The sequence below is a fragment of the Bufo bufo genome, chromosome 1, assembly GCF_905171765.1.
Source record: "Bufo bufo chromosome 1, aBufBuf1.1, whole genome shotgun sequence".
In the NCBI taxonomy this organism is placed as follows: domain Eukaryota; kingdom Metazoa; phylum Chordata; class Amphibia; order Anura; family Bufonidae; genus Bufo; species Bufo bufo.
In genome coordinates, this window is record NC_053389.1 from 773,210,434 (window position 1) to 773,229,001 (window position 18,568).

General features: G+C 48.0%; 1 protein-coding gene across 1 annotated transcript in view; it reads right to left on the reverse strand.

Annotated features, from left to right (window-relative positions):
* Nucleotides 1-18,568, reverse strand: part of XPO7 (exportin 7) — a 48,635-nt gene continuing 30,067 nt past the window's right edge. Inside the window, exons 13-28 of the mRNA XM_040414849.1 lie at nt 18,139-18,244; nt 17,216-17,351; nt 16,304-16,377; nt 16,119-16,199; nt 10,624-10,687; nt 9,784-9,892; nt 9,596-9,702; nt 9,204-9,292; nt 8,708-8,815; nt 6,683-6,765; nt 6,079-6,293; nt 5,760-5,898; nt 5,066-5,226; nt 2,937-3,035; nt 2,719-2,846; nt 1-1,453 (exon numbers count right to left, since the gene is read on the reverse strand). Coding sequence (XP_040270783.1) covers nt 1,360-1,453; nt 2,719-2,846; nt 2,937-3,035; nt 5,066-5,226; nt 5,760-5,898; nt 6,079-6,293; nt 6,683-6,765; nt 8,708-8,815; nt 9,204-9,292; nt 9,596-9,702; nt 9,784-9,892; nt 10,624-10,687; nt 16,119-16,199; nt 16,304-16,377; nt 17,216-17,351; nt 18,139-18,244 — 1,793 coding nt within the window. The 3' untranslated portion in view covers nt 1-1,359. The remainder of the gene's footprint in view (nt 1,454-2,718; nt 2,847-2,936; nt 3,036-5,065; nt 5,227-5,759; nt 5,899-6,078; nt 6,294-6,682; nt 6,766-8,707; nt 8,816-9,203; nt 9,293-9,595; nt 9,703-9,783; nt 9,893-10,623; nt 10,688-16,118; nt 16,200-16,303; nt 16,378-17,215; nt 17,352-18,138; nt 18,245-18,568) is intronic.

The following is an 18,568-nucleotide window of genomic DNA, read 5'->3' on the forward strand; positions in this document are numbered from 1 at the left end:
TGTGAATCCAGCCTTAGGCTAATTTCAGAAAAGTGTGTCCACTTGTGTGAGCGTGATTTCCCATCATGGACACTGCTCCTGTGACATGAGTGCACAGCCTTATAATGCTGTGTGTCTCTGCCCGACCTCCGCTCTAATGATTTGTACTGACAGCATTATGCGAGTGCGGTTCATTATGGCTGATGTTGGGCAGAGACACACGGCATTATAAATCACTATTAATGCCGTACTGTCAAAGGAGCAGAGGCCACAACCGCAAATCATGCTCCCACACAGAGAATGTTTCCCCATCATGGACACTGCTCCTGTCACATGAGTCCATGGCATTATAATGATTTATAATGCTGTGTGTCTCTGCCCAAACTCCACATTAGGAGTACAGTTCATTACAGCTGATGTCGGGCAGAGACGCACAGCATTATAAATCATTAGAATGCCAAGGAGCACAGTACATAACGGAAAATCACGCTCCCACATGTGTGTTTCCCGCAGTGGACACGCTATGTTTCCCGCAGTGGACACGCTCATCTGACATTGGCCTTAAAGGGACCTAAGCAATTTAAAAAATCTATCATCCGGGAGACGGGTGACGGGAAGCAACCATACGATACGACAATAGGATATAAATACAGTTCTGAGAGATCCATCCAGGACTGGTGAGGCAACTATTGATTACAGCGCAGGCTATAATAAGCACTTTGTAATAAACCTATTGGGTCTCCCAATACTTCAGTGTGAGCTGTGTATGTGCTGAACGGTGGGGCTGCATTCTCTGGGGCTACGTCCAGGTGGCGCCAAAGATCCAGCGAGATAGACAGAGATGGTTCTGCTGCAAATCATTCATCCCACAGTCAAAATAAGAGCAGTGCGAGGGCTGCATCCCTCAGTATACAGGATCGTTTATTACAAAATGTCCTTGCAAAACCTGTTCACCCTTTCAGTGCAGTCTCTGCAGAGCTTCACTCTGAACAATGCAATGCTCTGCCACTCCTCCGTTCATCCACGCTGAGGGAAGGGGGGGATAGGGAATCTGCGGGGGGGAAAGGGGGGGGGTGATTTTACTTGTCACTCCAAATGACACATACATACATATATTTATATATATATATATATTTATATATTTGTAATTTATCAAGAGGGGCTCAGTCCAGGTGAACAGGCGTGACTCTCACATTCGCTCATCAGCACCCCGTCCGCCTCCACTCGGTGGAAAGAGGGGGGAGGAGGCAGAGATCCACTCGCCATATATTTCCCCTGTCCGTAGAAAGAATTCAAAACATTACCAAAAAATGTGCAGGGTTTTGTACAAGGGGAGGAAGATGGTGGGGAGAGGAAGATGGCTGGAGGTGTGGGGAGAGGTCAGCTCATCATTTCGTTACTGTTGGGGCCGCAGGCTGAATTTTTCATCGAGTCGTTGACTTCTCGTCGGAAGGCTGAGAGATTTTGCGTAAACCTATCAAGAAGATAAGCGGCAAGAACAAGTCAGGGCTAATAATCCACAGAAGCAACCGTGATGCAAACATGATGTAGTGCAGAGGTAGGCAACACCTCCGGCACTCCTGCTGTTGTGAAACTACAACTCCCAGCATGCATACTGGCTCTGCTCTTCTAAGAACTATTCTAGAAATGAATGGAGCATGCTGGGAATTGTAGTTTCACAACAGCTGGAGTGCCGAACGTTGCTGACCCCTGATGTAGTGTTTGCAATCTGGCTCACTGATATTTTAAAGGGATAAAAAAAAAAATGGCTGCTTTTCTGGGAAAACTCCAAAAGACTTCCTGAACAGGAAACGGGCCTGTGACGGTGACTGAATCACTTCAAATCTATGCAGATTTATGGGCCAGTTGTACTGGAAAGTTGGATGTCAGCCATATTAGTAGTCACCTAGCTCCACAAATAGATGGATGAATAGAAAGTTTAACAGCATAGCAAACAAGGGAAATGTTCTTTAAAGGAAGGAGGACACTGGACAAACTAAGGGATCCGGCTGAAATAAAAAACTGGGCATTACTTACCTGTCTGATCCTGGTTTTCCGGGCCGGGCTCTATTTACCTGGCTGCAGAGGTGACTTCTCACTGACGACACGTGACCACTGCGGCCAATCACTGGCCCCTGCGGTGCATCCCGGTGAAGCTAGTGATTTGCTGCAGCAGTCAAGTTCTCAACGTCACTGCTGCAGCCAGGTAAACAGAACACGACCAGAAGAAGAACCAGAGTGGTGGCACGGGATCGGAAAGGTACGTAATGGCCAGTTCTTTATTTCCTGGGGGTCATCTAGTTTCCTCCTGAAGCCGGGCAACCCCTTCAAGGCTAAAAGCACACGATTGTGACTGCAAGTGGAAAATCTGCACCGTAGGTCATGTATATTGTATTCTATGAGAATTTGATATTCTCATGTACACAATGGAAATTTTTCCGTGCGGATTTTAAAATCCACAGCATGTCAATTTATTTCATTTTTCCTGGGCGGATTTTGTCCATTCAATTCAATGGGGAGAGGAAAATCCACACCAAATCGGCATGCAAATCGGCACCAATTGATGCTGATTGACCGTACGGATTTCCCAGCGAACACCTGTCCGCACATAAATCCTGGACGTGTGTATTTACCCTTAATGGCTTTTCTCCCTCCCAGCACAGCACCACTCTTGCACTAGGCTGTGTGAGGCATTGCAATTGTGAGATTACTTGGAGCAATGACTTTGACACTACCAACCTGTCTCTGTTTTTCGTCAGTAGGTTCCCCTCAATTCCTTCCATTAAGTTCTCAAAGCAAAGATGCATGGCTTGCTGCTTCTCCGGGGGCTGACTGCTGACGATGCTTCTCCGGAGGTCCGAGAAATACTAGCCGACAAAAAAAATAAACACATTAAAGATGGCGGACGACGGACCCAAGAAATGGTGCCCTGTAATAACGAGCTGTAGACTGGTCACCTTCTCATTGAGGAGGATGAGGCCTAACAACGGCCGGCTCATTGACCACTGATTTCGACAGTCTTCAAAGATAATGATGTTGAGAACCGTGGAAAGCATCTGGCGGAGAAGAAGAAGAAATATAATATCACAGGGATTATACAGATGGTCCTGGGCTGGACTTAACCCCTTAGTCATCGCCCATACCCCATTATACGGAGCAGCGCAATGGGTGTCCTGTGCTGGGTGGAGCGCGTGCTGTGCTGTCTAATGACAGCCAAGTTCCTGCCCTAACAACAGGGATAGGAGAAACCTCAGATCTGGGCTGTTTAACCCCTTACATGCTGTTGTCAATAGCGACCATGTCCAAATGGGTTCAAAGATAGGGGGGCTCTCTCTCATCCATGAATGCGATAGCGGGGTCTCAATATATTTACATGGCGGCCGGGAACCTAATGAAGGCCCCCATGGTTGCTTTCTGTAGCACGACCATTGGATGTTTACGGTCCATAAATTGCGGATCCACAAAATACGTATGACGGCCGCGTGCATTCCATGTTTTGCGGAGCGGAGCAGATTGCCCCTAATAGAACAGTCCTATCCTTGTCCGTAACGCGGACAATAATAGGACATGTTATGTTTTTTTCGCAGAATGGAAACGCGTAAACAGAATGCACAGTTCCCTTTTTTTTTTTGCGGCCCCATTGAAGCAAATGGTTCTGCATACAGGCCGCACAAAAAAAAAAAAAAAAGGGGAACTTGCACGGAAAGAAAATACGTCCGTGTGCATGAGCCCTCAATCTGTGCCAGAGGTACAGCCTAATAAATTGCTGGTCAGTTTACCACTGACCTCGCAATACACAGGACTAATAAATGGTAATAAGGATTCAATATTAAGACACAGGTGTAATGTATTGTAACATTTTGTATTATATAATATACACACACATACAGGAGAAACTCGAAAAATTAGAATATCGTGCAAAAGTCCATTTATTTCAGTAATGCAAAGTAAAAGGAATTGCATTAATGCAGCTTACAATTCGAATATTGTGAAAAGGTTCAATATTCTAGACTCAAAGTGTCACACTCTAGTCAGCTAATTAATCCATACCCCCTGAGCAAAGGGGACCTCAAAATTGTGACTTTGGGGTTTCATAAGCTGTAAGCCATAATCATCCAAATTATGACAACTAAAGGCTTGAAATATCTCGCTTTGCATGTAATGAGTCTATCTCATGTGTTAGTTTCACCTTTTAAGTTGCATTACTGAAATAAATGAACTTTACACGACATTCTAATGTTTCGAGTTTCACCTGTAATATGTATGTATTTTAGAAAAAGTTTAATGTTAAGTTATGTATTAATATATATTTTGTGACTTGTATTTGTTATACCTTTTATTTATATGTACTGTATGTATTCTACAAAAAGAACAAGGGACTAAGATTCTAAAAAAGCTTGTTAAATTTTTTTTGAATGTTCTGATATTAATTGAAAACTAAAATAAAAAGAGTATAAATAAAAAGGTTTATAAAAATAAATAAATGTATGACTAAAACCATATAACTAGTATTGCCGCATCCGTAACAACCCGACACATACCACTATTATATTATTTATCCTGTGAATGTCATAAAGAATAATAAAGTTGTGGCTCTTGAAATGCGATGATGGGAAAAAAAAGATATCAGCGTATTCCTTATTGGAGACCTGAAGGTCAGTGACTTGGTAATGACGGTAAACCACACCCTGATACCAGCCAGGCGTGCAGGGGGCAATGAGGACCGGGCGTCCCAGCAGTAGACAGGAAGCTCCCCTCTTATTCCTCAAAAAGAGGATCTGCAGCAGCTGAGGTACGCAATTTACAAAAATAAGATATCCCCTACAATAAGGAGCAATCCATATTCAAATATAAGTTAGGCCTAATACAACAGTTATTTCCGTCTCTGTGCTATCGGGAATGCAAACGGATCCAATAAATAAATTGCGCAGTTCTTACTTCAGTTTTTTTCCAGACTCATTAATGTAAATGAAAGGGCCCGAAAAAACAACAAACGAACAACAAAAAAAATGGACGCACTGTCTAACCCAGGCCTTAGGGTCTTGTCCGTTAGAATATATAATACAATCTAAGACAGCGGTATCACCTGCTGGATCATCTCCGGGTGCTGCTGCATTATGTGCAGGAAGCGCTCACTTTCCTGCGGTGGCGGCGCTCCTCTTTTCTTACCACTGCGAGATAGCTGTTTGAAGAGGTATGTGACTATGTGGTCCAGGCAAGAGCAGCACCCTGTGCACACCATGGTGTCTGTGGACAGAAGACACACGATTATAACGGCATTTATTATGTAGAGAAAGTTACTACAAGGCACTTACTAATGTATTGTTATTATCCATATTGCCTCCTTTCCTGGCTGGATTCATTTTTATATCACATTATACGCTGCTCGTTTCCATGGTTATGACCACCCCGCAATCCATCAGTGGTGGTCGTGCTTGCGCACTATAGGAAAAAGCACCAGTCTATGTGCACTTCAAAGGTCCCGGCCACCAAAGAGGCCGGGGCTTTTTCCTATAGTGCGCAAGCACGACCACCACTGATGGATTGCAGGGTGGTCATAACCATGGAAACGAGCAGCGTATAATGTGATGGAAAAATGAATCCAGCCAGCAAAGGAGGCAATATGGACAATCACAATACATTAGTAAGAGCCTTGTATTAATTTTCTACATGATAAATGCCACTTGCTCAAGTGAGACGACCCCTTCAACTAGAAAAAAATATAAAAAAAAAAAAAATCACACATCATGTGGAGACACAATCAGGCACCCCCTGCTTACCCAGAGCTGTGAGCCCCTCGGAGATGGAGGAGAGAATGTACATGATTACATGTGGCTCCAGGCTGGCGATGAAAGACATGTGATCCTGAGTCAGCACCTCCAGGAGCGAATAATACGACTGGCTGAGCTTGGGATAGTCCTACAAAACAGGAAGCCAAACACAACTATCATCCACTGGGCCCTTCCTCTGTTATTCCTCCTGGAAATGTGTCTAGATGTATTTTTCAACTGGATGTTACCAATCTCCTTGTCAATGTGGACTTGCACTTTGTACATTGATGGAGGACATTTACAGACATAATGTGGGGAGGTTAATTACCAGTAGGTCACTGTGTGGAACAGACAACAGTAGTTTGACAAAGGTCTGAAGAGCGTTATCCAGAGCTTCATCACCGTACAGGCGGAAGACCCCAAAATTGACATAGCTACCGCTGAGAGCAGCTTTTAGCACCGAAAAACATATGGAGATTCCTTTCAACTTCAGAACGTACAGCTGCTCCTTCGGAAGCTCACCCAGGGTCAGGATCCTGTTACCTGATGGCGAAAACCATGACACGTGAACATTAAATGGCAGAAAACCTTTGATATGTAACAGGGACAAAAGTTTAGATCGGAAGGGGAAGGGGAGTGCTGAGACCCCCACCGATCTCTAGAACGATATGAGATATAAGATGGGCCCATAAACTTTCTATTCAGTCCATCTCGCTTCCTGTCCTGCAGCGACGAGAGCGAATGCCCTGAGCGAGCGCTTCTCTCCCCTCGTTCTGGAGATCGGTGGAGGGTCTCATCACTCAGACCCCAACCAATCAAAACCATTCATATGTCCCTATAACATATCAAAAGTTTTCTAAAAGCTCAGTCGCCCTTTAACACCTGCCCAGGGACATGGGGCAGGAGTTATCATAAGGCACTAGGTGACGTACCATAGGTTGTGATCATTTTGCTGGTCTCTCGGAACAGAAGAATGCCATTGGGAGATGAGACGTCAAATTGTAACCTCTGTGACCTGCAGGGGAAGACGAGGTCATTGGTAAAAACTAGATGGAATGGTGGAGTATGACAATAAGGGACTATTAACACGTCCCTAGTGTATTGCGGATCTGCAATGCACCCCCCATAGAACTGCCTATTCTTGTCTGCAATTGCGGACAAGAATAGGACATGTTCTATTTTTTCCGGAGCCGCAGAACGGAAGTTCAGGGACGAAGCCCGGAAGTTCGGAGCCGCGGCACGGAAATGCGGACAGCACACCGCGTGCTGTCCGCATGTTTTCTGTCCCCATAAAGAATGAATGGGTCCGCACCCTTTCCGCAAAATTGCGGAACGGATGCAGACCCATTTGCGGACGTGTGAATGGAGCCCAAGTGACTATAAAACTGATAGAAATATTCAGAAAGAGCCCACCTCGAGAAGTGAGTCCCTCTAGTGCAGGGATCAGCAACCTTCAGCGCTCCAGCTGCTGTAAAACTACAACTCCCAGCATGCAAACAGGCTTGGATGTTTTCACAACTCCCGTACAAGTGAATCGTGCATTCTGGGAGTTGTAGTTTCAGAACATCTGGAGTGCTGGAGGTTGCTCATCCCTGCTTTAGTGTCACCTTTAAAGGCTATGGACACCTTCAAGGCAATTTTTTAAATAATCATTTTGGGCTTAAAAAAACAAACAAAAAACAAAGCGAAACTCACTACAGCCCAATTATTATCAAACTGATAAAAATATGGCTTAAATAGGTGCTTATGAAGTCAGGAGATCAGACCAATCTAATATTGATGATCTATCATTTTTGTAGTCCTGGATAACCCCTTTAACTGTTAGTGGTTTTGGGATAATTTTAATTTTTTTTACATATTACAAGATAATGAAAAAAAATCCTATTATACCCTAATACATCTTGTAAAACTGGACAACCAGCACTTTATACACAGAAAAATGGCCTCTAAAACATTATTACACATGCAACTGTTTATATTATCACTTTGGTAGAGGGAAACAGACCGTCTACACGTGACAGGGTTAACATATCCTTTCTCATTGGTAAGCGGGGTGGTAACATAAAGGAAAGTTTCTGTATTCCCACCCCATATATATCACTGGAGGGCTGAGCAGGGGAACAGAGGACAGTAACAAGCTGTCACTGGTAAGAGGGGTGATAACATGGAGAAAAGATCCTGTATCGTTCACTGGGGTCACTGGAGGCTCTACAGGGGAACAGAGGACAGTAACAAGCTGTTATTGGTAAGAGGGGTGATAACATGGAGAAAGATCCTGTATCGTTCACTGGGGTCACTGGAGGCTCTACAGGGGAACAGAGGACAGTAACAAGCTGTTATTGGTAAGAGGGGTGATAACATGGAGAAAAGATCCTGTATCGTTCACTGGGGTCAGTGGAGGCTCTACGGGGGAGCAGAGGACAGTAACAAGCTGTTATTGGTAAGAGGGGTGATAACATGGAGAAAAGATCCTGCATGCTTCACTGGGGTCACTGGAGGCTCTACACTGGTGGAGAGTAGACAATAAAAGGCTGTGATTGATAAGAGCCTCCTGAGGTCACTGGAGGCTGTATGCACAGATGACAGTAGTTAAGCCCTCACTTACACAGGTATAGAACCAGTCAATAACACTTTTCCTGCTGTTCCCAACTTCAAATGAGTGCTGGACTTGGAAGATTGCACTTAAAGGCATGGTAGTATTTGAAAGCTAAGATTCTGGGTTTTCTATCAGATTTGTCACCATTCAACACACCATACAGGGCAGCCGAGCATGGTGACAGATCTAACCTCTATAGAAGGTATGCTCCAGCTGTGGCAAGTCAAGGCAGTACAAAAGTTAGAAAATAAAGAAGAGTAAACCCAAATAATGATGGATAAAAAGGAAAAAAAACACACATACATAAATGTCATTGACAGGCAGAGAGTGAATGCATGAAATAACAGAGGCGGAAACAAACCTGTTGTGTACCAGTTCTGCCATGAGCTTGAGGATGGGCGTGGTGCAGGCTGGGTCATGGAACCAGAGTTCTAGCGCCCTCTGCAGGATGGGCATGTATGCGGGGTAGCTGAGAAGGGCTAAGGAATAACACAGCCACAAGAACACTAATTTCACCTGGAATCTTCAGCCCTTGACCGACACTGGATCGTAGTGAATTCCTATAATGGGACACTAGTCTTGCATATGATGATAAATAAAACTAACCTATCAGGATCAAACTGCCCTAACTATATGCAACAATAAAGCAAAAAATAAATAAAAAATGGCCCAAAGTGTCCCTCAGGGTGCCTCCATTCAGCGTGCCCTCTTCCAAGAATGATTGAAAGGACATGCTCTATTATATAGGATTATAAGCTCTATATGAATCTCAAGCAGACCAGAAATAGCATGAGGTATCTAGAATATATCTGTACATCCAGCCTAACTGTCCTCATATCAAGAACCATTCAGGATACATCCAGTCAAACAGCATCATGAAGCTGCTCTTCGCACTGAAAGCAAAGGCGATTCCTCTCAGATCTCTCACCAGTCCAACCAGACTCCTCTGAAAACACAAGGGAAAATTAGATTTTAGAGTCAATGTCAACACACATTTTTTTTTTGTTGATAAATCTAAGTATGTTCACTATGCCACTAGGGGGCGTGCATACTGCCAGCTCCCTCTTCTGGTGGCTGCAGGCAAATTATTTGATTTGCACCAGTTTCAAGTGCACAATTTTCGCCTCTTGCCATTTTTGAAAAATAATTGTGCAGGGGAAGGTTGCTTTCACACTGTCCGACTATCGCATGTGCCAGGAGCTTTCAAAGTGTCTCCATAGGCCCCGGTTCAGAGCTTCTCCCTTATTACCTTGGCTTCCTGCTCATTGAAGCTGTTGCTGTTGAACATCTGAGCCATGGACTCGAAGGCAGCGGTGAGCGGCATCATGAACTGTGAGAACTGCTCCTCATCCTCTCCTACAGACGAAGCAAAGAATTGCAAATGCTGGGTCTCATCACAACCAGGTTTTACCTCTGCACTTAATCACAAGGCAGTACCTAAATCCACCATGAGGAGGCGTCCCAGTGCAGTGTAGAAGGTAGTCCGGCAGCGCATGTCTGACAGGTTGGATTGGCTGTTGATTCCCAAGAAGGAAAAGTGCTCGCTCTGTAAGACAATGCACACGCCTTAGTCTTATAATGTGCTGACAGCAGCGCCATCAGCTGAGAACAGGCGGGGATCGGGTTAACTAGGTCCGAGCTAATTTCTCTCCTGACCCCGTGTCTAGAAGACTGCGCAGACCAACACAGTAACAGCAAGGCAATAGACAGCGGCCTATCTTAGGTGAACGCCCAAAGGAATGTAGATATTTACCCGCCAGACGCCGGAGATGCTGAATATTTACCAACCAGACACAAGGGATGATGATTATTTACCCACCAGACAATAGGAATGCCATTAATTTACCCACCAGACACCAGGGATGCCATTTATTTTACCCAATAGACACAGGGGATACCACCTATTTACCCACCACACACCAGGGGTGCTGTTTATTCACCCACCACACACCAGGGATGCTGTTTATTTACCTGCCAGACACCAGGGATGCCATTTATTTACCCACTAGACACCAGGGATACCAACTATTTACCCGCCAGACACCAGGAATGCTGATTATTTACCCACCGAATACAAGGGATGCCATTTATTTGCCCACCACACACAAGGTGGTGGCCGGTTATTTATCAGTCCCAAGAGATGTCATATGTTAAACCCCCTAGACAATAGGTACGTTATGTATCAGCCGGCTGGACACCATGGACGTCACTGTTACACCCAAGACATAAAGTACACTGTTTGACCACTATGCATTTCCTCTTGTAAGCTGTACTCACCGTGTGGTTGTTTAACATGAACTGGACGGCACTGAGCTTCACCAGTTTCCTTACACTGCTGTACGTGCGAGGGGTTAAGGACAAAAGGAGCAAAGGAAAAAATGAGATTTTTGTGGACTCACCTGTAAAATCTCTTTCTCGCTGAGTTCATTGGGGGAAACAGGATCGTGGGTATAGCTGCTGCTGCCACTAGGGGGCGACACTTGGCTAAAAAGTGTTAGCTCCTCCCGCCGGCTATATCCCCTCCAGCCTGGAGTGAGCATATCAGTTTGTGCACAGGCAGTAGGAGGAAAAGAAATCAGAAATGAAATAACATAACAATAACCAGTGGGTCCGAACCCAGAACTGAAGACCCTACCAGTTAATCAACTGTCGTCACCTGCGGCAAAATTAGAGAACAAACAAAGGGTGGGAGCTGTGTCCCCCAACGAACTCAGCAAGAAAGAGATTTTACAGGCGAGTCCACAAAAATCCAGTTTCCTCGCTTGTATCATTGGGGACACTGGACCGTGGGACGTTCAAAAGCAGTCCACTGGGAGGGAAGAAACCACAAATTGCGGGAGTCTAACATACCGCAGCCCACTAGACCTTGCGACCCAGAGCAGGTGCCGACGCAAAGGTACGCACCTGGTAGAACTTGGTAAACGTGTGCAAGGAAGACCAGTTTGCCGCCTTACACAGCTGCAAAGCGGAAGCCTGGTGGAAACGGGCCCAAGAAGCGCCCACCATCCTGGTCGAGTGAGCAGTGATATGGAGGGGCGGAGCTTTGCCCCGGGAGTGATACCCCTCGGCAATGGCCAAGTGGATCCACCTGGCAATTATTCCTTTGGAGGGTGCCGAACCCTTAAGAGGACCCTCAGGAATAACGAACAGTGAGTCGGTACGCCAAAAAGACTCCAAAGTGGATAAATAAATCTGCAGGGCACGAACCATGTCCAGCTGGTGGAGGGCCTGTTCCCTAGGAAGCGAAGGCGGGGGACAAAATGAGGGAAGAACAATGTCCTCGTTGACATGGAAGGCGGAGACTACCTTCGGAAGAAAGGAAGGCACAGGGCGAAGCACCGCCTTATCTTGGTGCAGAATAAGAAATGTCTCCCTGATGGAGATGACCACCACCGGAAAGGCTACTTTCCAGGAAAGAATGCAGAGAGAAACTGTGTCAAGAGGCTCGAAGGGAGCTGATTGAAGAGAACCAAGCACAAGGTTCAAATCCCAAGAGGGTGAAAGGGGGGGGGGGGGGGGGGGGGCGATAAGTAGCCACAGTGTGAGCTACCCCTTGGAGAAAGGTCTTAACCGGGGCCTTTTACGCCGGAGGTCTCTGTAAAAAGATTGCAAGCGCCGACACCTGACCCTTTAGAGAACTAAGACCAAGGCCCAAATCCAGCCCCATCTGCAAAAAGGAGAGGATTGTGGGAAAGGAAAATCAGAGCGGAGAGAGGATACGGTCCGCACAGAAGCGCAGGAAAGTCTTCCAAGTCATGTGCTATATCTTGGACGACATCGGCTTCCTGGCCTTAATCATGGTGCGAATGACTCTATTGGAGCCACGCCGTCAAAGTAGCGATTCGAAATGCTGATGGAAGATGGGTCCCTGAGAGAGAAGGTCGTCCCTGAGAGGAAGCGGCCACGGAGCGTCTCCTAGAAGAAGGTTGAGACCGTGTACCAGGCTCGGCGTGGCCAATACTGCGCGATGACAATCGTCTGGATGCCCTCCCTCTTAATCCTGCAAAGGATGGGCAGTCTGGATTCCAACAGAGACATTTTGCCTTGAACTGTCCAAGGTGGGAAGATTCCGCCCCATCCGAGGAGACTGGCATCGGTGGTGATGACCGACTATGAGACCGGGAGAAAGGATTTGCCAGAGACCAAGGTTGGAGTTGAGAGCAACCACCTGAGATCCGACCGCACCTGCGGGGAAAGGGCAATGGTATGGTCCAAGGAACTAGGTATCTTGTCTCAGGATGACCAGATCGCCCACTGGAGAGGATGAGTGTGAAATTGTGCATGCCAAGGAAAGTAATCCGCCTGCTGGGATGCAGTGCTGACTTCTGGAAGTACACCAGCCAGCCAAAACGTGCCAGGGCATCCAGGGTGATGTGTAAACTGTCCTCGTTCTTACCGAAAGTCGCTGCCTTGACGAGGATGTTGTCCAGATAGGGGATCAGGGTGATGCCCCTGGAATGGAGAAGAGCAAGCACCTTCGTAAATACTCACAATGCTGTTGCTAGGCCGAATGGTAGAGCCATGAACTGGTAGTGGTTAGGCTCTTCCACAAAGCGAAGAAAACGCTGGTGCGCGGGAGCAATGGAAATGTGTAGGTACGCGTCCTGAATGTCCAATGAGGAAAGGAGCTCGCCCCGTTCCAGAGAGGCAACCACGGAGCGGAGAGACTCTATCCTGAAGTGCTGGACCCTTACAAACGGGTTCAGCAAATGGAGGTCTAGAACCGGGTGAACGGATGCCTCTTTCTTGGGGAAGACAAACAGGTTTGATTGAAAAGCTGTGAACTGCTCCACAAGTGGAACTGGGGAGATCACTCCCAGGGCGAGAAGGGACTGTAATGCCTGAAAAAAGGCAGTGGCCCGAACTTAGTCTCTGGACGGCTGGGAAAGGAAGAATCGTTCCGGCGGGGTGGAGGCCAACTCGATATTGTAACCCGGGGTTATTATCTCGAGTACCCATTCATCGGAAATGTGGGACCATCAAAGTTCCTGAAAAAGGAGGAGCCGACCCCCCACCCGAGAGGGCGTGGGCGCCCCTTCATGTTGAAGATTGTCTATTGGCTGGGGCGCCAGGATGGTTGGGGATTAAAGGACGGTTTGCTCTTCTATTCTTTGGTGCCCCTCCCGACGGCCGTGTGTTGGAGAAGCGGCGAAAGGAGTGAAAACAGGAGTTCAAGGGCCTGGAGCGTGGCCTCAAAGATTATCTCGTCCAACTGAGCACCGAACAGACGAGAGCCCGAAAAGAGAAGCCCGTAAGGGAACGCTTTGACGAGGAGTCTTCAGCCCAGACATTAAGCCACACCTCGCGCCGTAAGGCGACAGTGAGAGCGGATGAGCGGGCAACAAGACAGCACGCGAGGCCTCACAGAGGTACTTCCCCGCCTGAGAGATTTGCAGGGCCAAAGACTGGAGGTCCAGCGGGGGAAGATCAGCCGCGATGTCCTGGTGCAGGTTAAGGGCCTATCCTGAGACCGCCTTAGCCACCCACGCAGAGGCAAAAATGGGACGAAGTGCGGAGACAGACACCGCAAAGGCGGTCTTAGTAAAAGACTCCAGGAGGGGATCCACGGGGTCCTAAGGGACGTGCCATCGGCCACGGGGATAGCGGTATGCTTAGCAAGACGCGTGACGGGCAGGTCCACTTTGGGCGGGGACGACCATTTCGCAAACCAGGTCTGACGGAAAGGGGTATAACAGATCGAGGCGCTTAGAAGCGCTGAAACGACGATCTGGATGGTCCTATGCCTTGGCGACCGAAAAATCATCATGCAAGGGAAAGACCTTAGGGGCTTGTCTCGAGCAGAGAAAAGAAACTCCATGGCGGCTAGGTGTAGGAGAGTTATCCTGAACCTGAAAGGTGTTGCGGACAGCCACGACCAGGCTATTTACCATAGAAGATTGATCCAGATCCAAGTTTGAATCAAGTACCTCCCTTTCAGACAGTGTCTTGCTTGGGAGGCAGGACATATCAGAGCGTGTCCTCGTGGGAGGTGGAGACACTGAGGCGTCAGAAGAGGAAAAGTGTCCTGTTCTGGGCCGCTTGTGAGAATGTCTGCCCCTGGGTTGGTCACCCGAGGAAGGCGCGGGATGCGCAGGTGAGGACTGGTCAACCAATCGACCCATGAGAGAAAGGGTGGATTGGGAAACTTTCGATAGCTCTTCTACTGCCCGGGACAGGGCGCGGGTCCATTCCAGTTCCACATGGTCAGGCTAGGTCCGGTCTGGGCGCGAAGAAACTTGAGCTGGCATTTTGTGTAAGCGTAGTGGGTGGTGGCTGGTGGGCGTCAGTCGTGGGTTCGGACATGGCTCTAAGAGCTGGTCCCAGGGCTGGAGGGATATAGAGTTGTCCTACCAGAAAAGCTGCAGGTGGAGCTAGGTAGGTCCTGATGTCCCCCAGTGAAGCTTCCTGCCGACCGAGGCGAAGAGGGAGAGGAACGCAGGCTTCTCCCAGGGCCAGCGTGGGAAAAAGAGGCAACCCCGCCCTCCTAGGTGTGTCCGGCGGGCGAGGGCCCCGCCCTGCAAGCATAGGGGACGGGGGAAGGTTCCAGAGAAATTGAGGTCTAGTAGGCCCCCGAGATGGGTGCTAAATTAGTTGCGGAATGGGAGGAGCGGGGGCTGCCCATAAGAGAGGGCGCACGCCGAAGACCACACCAGAGGAGGAAGAAGAAAAGAGCCCGAGGCGTGCAGGGAACGGGAAGGCTGCAAACCGGCCGGAAACAGAAGGCGGAACGGGGAGAGCTGCCCAGGAGAGAGGGCGCACGCTGAAGACCAGCCGGAGAAGAAGGAAAAACTGCCTGAGGCGCGCGGGGACCAGGAAAGCCACAAACCGGAGTAGTCCCAAATGGGGACTGGGGCCTAAATTAGAGGGGCGGGGCGGCTGCAAAGGCACTTCCGGGTGGCCGCCAGAAGGAGTGTCGGAGATGCCTCCTCAAGATCCCCGAACCAGGGCCAAATCCCAAGTGAGGAGGACATGTGGGCCCCAGGGAGAGAAGGAGGGGGGTGGGCAGGTGGAAATACAGGGGAACACAGGAATACTCACCCAATACGGCCTACTCACACCATCTTGCTCCTCTTCTGTTCACCCTCCCTCAATGGGTCCAGCAGGGTCACCTCCTCAGCTGCTGGCACCGAAGTGGCAGGAAGCTGGCAAGGAGGGAGGGCCGGATCCAGGTGACCCCTTGGCTGGCGGGAAGCAAGGGAGCGAGGCTTCCCTGGTCCTCTTTTTCTTCTTGGGGGAGCTGGACTGGGAGGGAAACCGACCAGGGCCATGGTCCCCGGGAGAACAGGGAGGCTAGGTGGCCCTGTTCTCCCAGCCTAAAAAAAGAAACAAAATACAAATAAAAATAAAAAATAGCAGAATTGACCCTGCAAAGCAGGGAGCTCTGCCTCCTAAAACACCAAGCTAAAAACTGATATGCTCTCTCCAGACAGGAGGTAGTATAGCCGGTGGGATGAGCTAACACTTTTTAGCCTAGTGTCGCCTCCGAGCGGCAGCAGCTATACCCACGGTCCTGTGTCCCCCAATGATACGAGAGAAACTAAATGGTCTTCTAGCTTCTTCAGCTATACACAAGGCATGGATGATCCTTCCCACATGAATGGAGTACATAGAGGTAGCACTGAGCTGTGAGCACACTGCTGAGCTATAGGACTAAGTATGGAAGGATCCTACATGAATACAGCAGGGCTATCCCATTTACTCCATTGGACATTCCACCTCCTATGGTTACATCCACCCCATATCCTCTATTGCCACCACCCAGTAAAGGATATCCTATAGACAGGTCATTCAGCAGCTGTAAAGTCTTTGATGTGATGGGCTCACAGCGACCCCAGTACTTGAGATTGGTGATACTGTCAGAAACACAAAGCAACAGGTTAATCTTCTCTTATTACACAATATAACCTGGCCGGTAATTGTATATAATGATATTCCCTTTAGTCTAAAATCAACTCACATTTTGCCAATGAAGATGCTCAGCACCATAGTTTCATCATTCAGGCCCAAAACATCTGACAGACGACGATAAAGCTGTAAAAGAGAGAAAATGGCGCTGTATTAGAAAATGGACATACAGATGAGGAAATACCTCTGTAATCTACCGCTCTGATTTATTGATCATCTTTTAATGGGCTGGATCATCTGGGACATTGATGGCATATCGCTAGGAGATGCCATCAATGTCAGATAGATAGGTGCGGGTCTCACCTCTGGAACCCGCTCCTATCTTCAGAAAAGGGCCCCAAAGTTAAGGAGATCGCACGACACATGCAGGACGAGCTCTCCATTCATCACTATGGGAGTTCCAAAAATAGCCGAGTGAGTGCACTTTTGTATATTCCCTTTTGCGGTGAATGACGGGCGCAACGCGTATGCGCAGCCACCTCTCCATTCGCCTCTATGGGACTGCCTGAGTCGGTGCTTAGGAATGCCTGAGTCATCGCTTGGCTATTTTAGGAACTTCCAAAGCAGTGAACAGAGCGTGGCCGCTCATGGGTGGCTGCTCTCTGTTCGCTTTGGGGGGGGCCCCGTTCTGGAGACGAGATTGGGTTCCAGAACTGGGACCTGCACCAACCTGACATTGATGGCACAGGTCCTTTAGGTTATAGCCCCATCAAACATAAGAGCAAGTGCCCGGAGTCCTCCACGTAAAGTAGAGTGGCAGGCTGAGCATGCATGCTGCCACTACATTCATTCTCTATGTGACTGCTTGAGAGCGCGGATCGCTGTATCCTACTGTCATATAAGACAATGACTGGTACCGCACTATTCTTTTGAAGGACTCTAGTCCCCGATTTTCATGATCAGAGAAGGGGAAGTCCTTATCCCCTATATCCATTTTCAATTTTGCAAGACTCGTTCCACTTACCTTGGATGACTTTTGCACTTGATCCCCAATGTATATTTTCCTGAATTGCTCAAAGAAGCTTAGCATTGACAGCTCCAGCTTCTCGTTGCCAGCCTGGGCTAGACGTGAATCTGTGAGGTTCATGAGTTGCAGCACACTGTAGGGAATGAGAGATTTCTTTAGACCTCTGGCCATCATGTTTAATGGTAACCATTTCCATTCAATATGGATTCTCCTCTCCTATGAAACTAGTCATTAAATCAGAAGTAGGGCGGGGGTTTATAGTAAGCACTGATCGTTTCTCTTCCCGTTCAGCAAGAAGTGAGGCAGTATGTAGCGGTGCCAAGAATATGCTTTCCTGTTATAACTGCGGAGAAAAGGATGCAGCTTTTGGGAGCGAGATTTCCCCTTCTAAACTCCACCTTGAGGGCTCATGCACACGGCCATTGCCCGGCTGTGCCTGTATTGCGGCGCACAAACAGCAATATCTGGGCATTGGTCGTGTGCACACTTGAATGGGTCCGCAACGGAGGCATGGAACTGCACCGCAAAAAAATAAAAATAGACGGATCACGGACTCATTCAAGATAAATGGGTCTGGATCAGTCTGCGGAATCCGCATGGATGTTGCCCGTGCATTGGGGACCACAAATTGCGGTCCCCAATGCATGGAACGGCCGTCCAGCAGTCGTGCGCATGAGCCCTGATTCTCAGTTGGATGGTCCCAGCCGGACAACCCCTGTTGTGAAGTAAGTCACGAGTAGCTGTTCACCACAGATCTGGCAGCTAAAACTAGCCATCAGCTGAGGGGACTTGCACATAGCTGATACAGTGGAAATACAGCAGCAATGGGTGCCCATACAAATGAACAGGCCTGCATGTAATCTATGATCTGGCCAGGCCTCTCAAGATGTTGATGGAGATACTATACAAGCAATACATACCGACACACTAACTCTCCATCCATGGCGTCCTGTTCATCAGTACTGGCAAAAGACACTCGGCCTCCTATCACTGCACCGATAATGTAAACCAACCAAGTCAGGCGACCTTCAAGAAAAACAGAGGAGGAACATAGAGAAACCCAAGATCCAAGAGATAACCAGACCTAACAGAGAAAGGCGTCAGTGGCCAGTGTCGGGGAAGTGTAGCATTAAAGGTTTATTCCCAAGTCGGGCCTTTCATGGCTGAGACTGACGGGCTCTCTTCCCATTCACTTCTACGGACACAGCACAGTCCGCCCGCCATGGCTGCCACTTAGAAGGGACCTGCCCCCTTTTTGACACGGAAGGCGTACCCTAGCAATATGCCATTCATTTTTTGTTTTGATCAGTAAATTTTTATTGGTTTTTGATAGATTATAAGGGGTCACAT